This window comes from Somniosus microcephalus, chromosome 10 (assembly GCF_052327205.1).
Source record: "Somniosus microcephalus isolate GS21.2 chromosome 10, FLI_Smic_1.0, whole genome shotgun sequence".
NCBI lineage: Eukaryota > Metazoa > Chordata > Chondrichthyes > Squaliformes > Somniosidae > Somniosus > Somniosus microcephalus.
The window spans coordinates 120,872,080-120,880,128 of record NC_140996.1 but is presented as its reverse complement, the minus strand read 5'-3'; the positions used below and the strand labels follow the sequence as shown (position 1 = coordinate 120,880,128).

The window sequence follows — 8,049 nt, the reverse complement described above, 5'->3', positions numbered from 1 at the left end:
TGTTATGAGGCTGCAAATGATGGTGGTGTGAGCAGAGAGTAAGAGAGCACTATTCTTATATTGACAACTCGTGATGTCATTTAACTTCTTCCAGCATTACTTCCATGTCCTGGCATTAACATACTCTGCAATATCTTTCCATTGCCACAGTTGATGCCTGAAGGCTTCCTGCCCCTGCGGGTGGTGAAGAGAGGATTTCTCTCCTTCTGTTCACTGCCTGCATCCAGGACTTCTATGGCAGCATCCGAGAACCTTGATGGTCTGTCAGCATTTGCTTCAGCCATATTTCTGCTTGCAAAAGTCTTTCCCTGGTGTCTGCAGCCAGAACGCACCTCTCCTTTAAGAGGGTTTGGCTGTCTTTAAATTGTGCGGCAGCTTATCAAAAGATTCCTGAAAATCCAAGTCTATGGTGTCTACCAGGCTATTTTCAGCCACCGAATTGTTTATGCTGAACAATGTATAATTTATCCATTTTTTTTGCAGTTGCTTGAGTGACATACAACATTTCTTATTCATTAGTGACATTATTCAAATTTATTGCAGTTAATTGGAAACTTATGCAAATTTATTTATTGTGATTCAGTCTATCAATTGATTGGAAGAGAAAGCTCATCAAGTAAATCGCTGAAAAAATGTCCACGTCTTTTTCTAATGTCTAAAATAAGGTTGTAAACAAAAGCATCACAATTAAAATTTTTACAACATTAAATTTATCCACAGAATTATCTTTTGGGTCTTATTTTCTTCCAAACACACTAGAGTACAAATTAAGTTGTTTATATTTTACCTCAGAAAGAGGCAGATAAACAATAGTGGTACTTTGTTATTTATACTTAATGCCAAATTATGAAATTATTTTCCCTTTTCATTTTGACTTCATATAAAGCTAAGAATTATCTATTTTAATTCAAATGAATATGCATTGAAAAAACTCAGAAGTTGTGAAATGTGGATTTTCTTTGGATAAAAAATTGAAAAGAATGCCAATCGTGAAATATGGATGTTTTAGTTAAGACAACTTTTAGAAATTTTTCATACTGCTAGTAAGATTGCAATGTTTACATCAGTTAAAACAAGAGAGAGAGAAAAGAGTAAGTAAATGAGAGAGGAGCAGTGAGAAAGAGAAAGAAATAGAAAGGAAAAGAGACATACTCAGAGTTAAAGAGAGTGCAAGAGACCCACATAAACTGAGCCAGGGTGAGAGAAAGAAAGACACAGATGGAAAATGAACAAGAGTATGAGACAGAGAAAGAAAACATGAGACAAAAATAATGCGAGACAGAGACAAAGGCCGTAATTTTGCTGACTGAGACGGGCCTGGGGCGGTCGGGGTCAGTGTCGTGGTCCCAGCCCGCTGTCTACTGCAGCCCGCACTCTCCAAGTGATTTTACGTTAATTGGATTAAGCCCACCCTGCGAGGTTACCGGCCAAATAGGAAGGGGGTCGGATGACATCATTTGACGACGCGTCATCAGCCGGTTTTCTTAAAGGGGCCATATCCAAATTGATCGACAGTTCTGCTGCACCCAGGCTCTTCCACGACTCCCTCCATGTGCTTATGGAGACAGTCACAGTACACAGGGAGGTTATCTTCCCTTCCCATGGGTGGAAGAGACCTCCCCAGGAGATCAACGCAGCCTGGTTGCACATTGCACAGGAGGGCACAAGCAGGGATGTCGTCAAGAAGACTAGGATGCAGTAGCACAAGCCTTTCAATGATCCAAGTCGATCACAAAACGTTACTGCCAAGCCACAATCAACCTCATGATGCTGTGCTACTCATCACATCCACATCACTGCCTTTCCTACCCTACTCCTGCACATCTTTACTCACACCACCTACATTGGACCTCCACCCATCCCCCTCTATCTACATTATCACTTCCCCATCTCACTCACCACCTCTCACACTCACCCTCATCCAATTGCAAGCATACAAACTAACACACAAGGGTAGGTAATGTATGGTTTAGCCAATGTCCATGTCAAGTTTCTGTTAATGTGCTGTCAAACATTGAAATCTGTATTTTCAACACGTTACCTTATTGGACAGATCTGTGCTCACCTTTGGGAGTGTTTTAGTGAGTTCCAGTGAATGTTGAGAAATAATTACCCCCCCCAAATTGTGATGAATGTGAAAGGAATGGCTTGGACATTGTAGGGATGCTTTATGGTGCTGGTGTGGGGCGGTGTCAATCTGGCACAGTAATAGGCAACCAGGGTATGCAGCATCAAGTAAATCTGGCCATGGTAATGCCATCGCTGGCCTCTCGGGCAGCCATGTTGTCAGGTGCTGATGCCTTGTGTCCTGTGCAGCATCAGGTGATTGCGGAGAAGGTTGGTATTGTTGTTGGTGTGCCTGGTGGTGTTGGGGCTGATCGTGGAGGGATTCAGAGGACCAAGGTGAGATTTCTTTTTAAGGGCACTGACATTGCTGGAATAGATGGCAGCTGAAGTTGAGATGACTGAAGCAAACTGTCAGTGGTGAGAGAGCTTACTCCAAGGAGGTGATAGTGGATAGCGACTTTACTCCAAACACTTCCAAACTGCATATAGCTCAAAAGTGTCTTCCAAGTCCTGAAGGCTCAAGCTTCTGACATTGGAAAGTGAACAGCTGTGAAATGGTAGCTTTCATACCACTTTTGCAGCTGTCACCTATTCACAGCAATGGGGAAGAGAACCCAACCTACTTACCTGACGTGATCTCTGAACGACGTGAGCTTCGTTAAAAAAGTGGTAAAATAGAAATAGCCTGGCAAAATAGTAGTTAACAAACGTTTAACAAGCATTTAACTATCTTAAATGCCTCCCCCGCCGCTTGGTGTCAGGTCTGTTTTGAAATCGCAGCCCCGACACTCTGGAAACTCACATGGAGGCGGGTTGAGAGCGGGCTCCCAACCTGCTGTCAATCATTTTGATTTTGACAGCAGACCCGCCTCCATACCCGCCCTCTGAGCACTGGCAAAGTCACAGCCAAAAAGTGAAAGACAAGAACTAGAGAAAAAAAGAAATTGTGACAAAGTGAGAGAAAGAAAAAGAGATAACGACACAAAGTGTGTGAGAGTGGAACAGAGAGAGATAAAGAAAAAGAATGCAAGACAGAGAGAAACACAATATGACAGAGTAAGACAAAAACAGACATAAAACATGTGCCTAAGCGTCCAATATGGCAGGCAGCGTGCGTGTATGCATACATTCCATGTCAAAATTGTGTCGCCTTTCATATTGGTAAACACTCCTGAATAGGCGACCAGGGCTTGTGCCTGAAACAGATATCAGGCCCCCTAATTGCATATGCAAAGGGCCTAACACCTGTTTAAGGCTCCCTGTTCAAAATTTGTTAGCGCATGCTCTTCCCAGCTTCACATTAAATTTGTGGGCCGCTGCCCCTCGCCCCCCCTCCTGATTGCCTGCCTCCAACCCTCCTTCTACTGCCTTGTCCAGATCTTCCCAGGACCAACGAGTTGCCTCTGGGGCAGTGACTGGCAACCTCACCTCACCAGTAATAAACAAATAAAGCCAGTGGTTTAATTTTGCGTGGTCCTGCCACCGGCCTCATAAGGTTTGTGCGGTGTGCACTGCACCAGGATCATGTTCCAATTTGGATGCAATCCAATTTCTAAGTCAGGGAGTGAGAGAGAGAAAATGAAACAGAGGGAGAGATAAAAGGAAAGTGAAAGGCAGGAGGAAACAGTGAAGGAGGTCAGAGACAGAGATACACAGTGAAAGAGCAAGACACAGAAAATGAGAAGACAGAGAAAGCGATTGGGAAAGAATGAGACTGAGACAGATGAAACCAGAGAGGTAAGGGGAGGGGTGGGGGGCAAGACAGAGGAAAAGTAAGTGCCAGAGCACATGCATTTTTTAAAAAGCCAATCACATCCCAAAGTGCTTTGCAAACAATAAATTCATTTTTGAGCAAACACTCTTAGGTAGGCAAACAGCAAACCACCGAGCTGAGTTTGCTGGGAAAACGAGCCTCCTTGGGGAGATCAACAACCAGCTGTTGGACTCTTAGTGATTTTGCCCTTTCCATATGGAAACAAAGCAGTGCATCAATATTGTGGAACCGGCATCATCTCGGACCTGTGGAAGGCAGAAAAGAATGTAAAAGCGATCTCACAACACTAATATAACTCAGTGCCTACCCAGTCAATCACAAAGAGCACATTTTAACTTTTGCAGAATAATTTATAGAATTCATTGGAGTACAATGGGCACATGAAAGTCTTTTTTAAAAGAGATTATTTTCATACAACTCAAAACAGCATGTTATTTACATATTAATTTAGTGCTATTTAAACCATGGAGCAAGCATAGGAATTCTTGGGTTTTATTGTCCAAGATAATTACACTTGTTTACAATTTTGAGCAGCTCCTGACTTGGTTTCTTAAAGGGCTAGACTCCAACGTCAAACATTTGCAGCCAATTTTGGTCTCTTCACTGCCCCATTTGTGCCTGTAACATTTTGGATTTTTCCTGGACTACCCGAACTACATTTATTAACTTTATATTTCTAAGGTTAAATTCAACATTTTTTCCTCTACAGTAAGTCACCAATGTGAAAACCAGGCTGATTATCATAATGTTTGGAATGATAATTAGCAAAGGCAGGGATTGTTGTGTACAATCACAAACATTTCAAGCTATTGTGACCGGTGACACTGAACGCGAGACACAATCTAACAGAATATCTCAAAAATTGCAGCAGCCAAAGCTGTAGACAAGCCTATTGGCGAATGACCATGGGAACCTGTCCTCGAGCTCTGGGTCAGCAGAAGCAGATACCAAGCTGTACCATCTGCTATAAGGACACCTACAGCTACCATGTAGCAAAGGACTAGCACAATTGCATGGACAGTAATGGTCAGCTGTGACCTGAAACTTGATTTTACCTGCTTGCAGGCATGCTATAGTAGACCTATGGGATGGTGTTGTGAAGTGTCAGAGGGGAACCCTCCTTCGAAGCCTCTCATTTAACAGAGAGGAGGCTGGGTGCTGGTTTGTACTATCAATTATCTGCAGACTCACACCTGCAAGTTAGAGGTCCCTTTCACTTCCCTTCTTAATCACCTGCGCCAGCAGCATTGACAATGGCATTTGATTGGTTGAGATTATCTTTTAAACTTCTTCCAGAAATTATTTGAAGTTTTGTTTTCCCCTCCCCATTATGACCCTTACCTTTAATTGTCCCCACCCCTTTAAATTTGACTTGCATGCCATTTTCCACTAGCAGTGGTTTCATCCATAGGCCCATCGCACTCAAACCTTTCAGAATCAGACCCCAGCGGTCCCACTGAATGACAGCATAATGTCATGAGATGAGAACAGGTTTTTAAAAGGGTGCATAGTGCATGCGTAATTTGGCTGCATTTAATGACAAGATTTGTAGTTACACTGCCAGGAAGTGAGGACAATAATACAATTAATGAAGAAATGTAATGTGTAATTTCATGGAGTCAAGCTGTAGACTGACAGTACTGCATTGAAGTTCTCTACATGGCTAAATGCAGAACTCAATGTATAGCGCTTCAACACAGCACTAACACTTGGGCCAGGCTCGAGCGATGTCACACGCAAGGACCTGGCGGCAGTGTCAATATTCACTCCATTCATTGATTTGTAACGGTCTTTTCAGAAAATATTTATAAACATGGTATTTTTTTGATTAATTATATTAATATATCGTGGTTGAGAATTTATATAAAAATAATCACACTTTCTTTTGAACAAAAATACAATTTGAGCATTAACAGCCTTATACACAAGGATTTCTATTGTATATTCAAGCTGAGCAACAGATTAACAATTAAACACAAACAATAACACTGCTCATATTTTAATATTCAATTATTTCTTCAACAAATAGTCTCTTGACTGAAAATTACTATGTTCTAGGTTAAGCAACTACAAAAGTTTTAAACTAAACTGATACATGCTTATGAAAGTTTCAATTTCACACATACTTAAAGATGATGCACATATTTTTTTAAACAAGGAAAACAGGCCTAAACTACACGTACAAGAATCTCAAGTCAGTTTTTTATTGCAGCAACATTTTACATCAGGGTAATCCTTCTTTGATTCATTGCAGATCCAAGAATATTTGACAAGTTTTTCTTTAAAAAGGGAAAGGCTTTTCTATATTATAAAAAAACATTTCAAGGCAGCTGGAGAGACAGTTTTAGAGGCACCATGTTGTTGTTTTCGAACAATGGAGCACTTTTTTTTTAATATGATTCACATCAGATAAAGATATTAAAACAGGAAACAGTATTGTACATTTTTCACAAACAAAATAAAAGTATTCACATCCACCGCTGACAAGTATCCACGTATAATGGACAGATGTTTCAGGGATAGTTTTTTTTCCTCGGTTGGTTAACTATTGTTACCACAAAATTGAAACCGAATCAACCGTTGAACAAAAACATCCAGAATGTAAAACATCAGCACATTACGGGGGCTTGACAAGTTATCTTCTGTTTCTTCTCAAGGTTGTAGAACTTTTAAAGGGATCATATTCATCCTGGGAATAGACATATAGCATTGATACAATGAGTACAAATCTTTCACAAAGTGAGACTATCAAAATTTCACATCAGTTAGCACCATATCAATAAGGCTGTGGTGTCCAGACATTAAAATTAAGTTAGATTATACCATATTTATTAAATACCTGTATTTTAAACAGGCGATTAAACCTTTAAATACATGTATTGTACATTATCAAAGAGCTGAAGGTACATAAGGTGCAACATCACTTCCTGGAAAAACTGAATGTGCTCCAAAAAAGCAACTTTCCATTACTGTGTAGTTAGTGAGGAAAAGTCAAGTGCACGGAGATGCAAGAATCCTTTTGCTAAAATTGCTGGATTGATTAACACAGTTTGTCATTGGAAATTTGCATCTGCAGTTAATTCACTAAACAGTCAAAAACTCATTTAGCCAATGAAAGATTATGTCACAGCAAATGTATAAATCATTTCAGAATCGTGTTGGTTAGTTCCAACAACTTCTAGTTATAATACATAATTTTGATGAATGGACTGAATTAATTGAATCAATTTATGACTGAATGCTATCTTCTTTATACAGCTTAAAACAGTTCCTTTTATTGTTACTTGCCATAACTCACAAAATTCATTAACTATAACAATTTGCATTTATATAGCATGTTTTAATGTAGAAAAATGTCCAAGGCTCTTCAGAGGAACAAGAAAAATAAATGCTAAGCTAAAGGAGAATAGATTAGAATGGATGACCAAAAGCTTGGTCTAAGAGATGGGTTTTGAAGAGGGTCTTAAGTAAAGTAGAAAGAAAGAACTTGCATTTATATAGCGCCTTACACATTCCGAGGATGTCCCAAAGCACTTCATAGCTAATTAAGTACTTTTGAAGTGCAGACACTTATGCAGGTAAATGCAGAAGCCATTTTTCATACACCAGTGTCCCACAAACAGCATCGAGATTAAAAAACCAGACCATGGGTTTGTTTTAAAAAAAATTTGGTTGAAGGATAAACGTTGGCCATGACACAAGACCTCCCCTGCTCTTCTTCGAATAGTACCATGGGATCACTTATGCTCATCTGATGCTGTAGACAGGGTTTCTATTTAATGGCTCATCCAAAAGACGGCATCTCTGACAATGCATCACTCCCTCAGTGCTGGATTGAAAGGTCCAGGTTTCTGGAGTGGGTCTAGAAGTCAATGGAAAGGAAAATCAGGCAGGGTGTACAACGGGCCAGTGTACAATCTGCCCGTTTTCTGCCCCTGCCAGAAGTAAAAATTACCCCCAACAATGTAGCATTCCCTCAGTACTTCACTCAGGCGGTGTTGCCTGGAGGACTTTCAGCCCCCTGGTGGGGGAGGGAGCAGGGGAAACAGAGCATCTCCATCCTCCTGCTCACTGCCTGGACCAGGGCTTCCAGTGCAGCATCAGAGAACCTTGGTGCCCTGTTTGGACGATTTTTAAGTTCCCCGTTGTCTGCATGATAGCTGTTCATTTCTACAGAACGATTTTTAATTCAGAGGAGGTAACAAATT

The 8,049-nt window shown here is 40.6% G+C and overlaps 1 protein-coding gene across 1 annotated transcript in view; it reads right to left on the bottom strand.

Annotated features, from left to right (window-relative positions):
* Positions 1-5,354: 5,354 nt before the first annotated feature.
* The window catches only part of mre11a (MRE11 homolog A, double strand break repair nuclease), a 94,931-nt gene continuing 92,236 nt past the window's right edge, over positions 5,355-8,049 (bottom strand). The window contains exon 20 of the mRNA XM_085998770.1: positions 5,355-6,530. Coding sequence (XP_085854896.1) covers positions 6,477-6,530 — 54 coding nt within the window. The 3' untranslated portion in view covers positions 5,355-6,476. The remainder of the gene's footprint in view (positions 6,531-8,049) is intronic.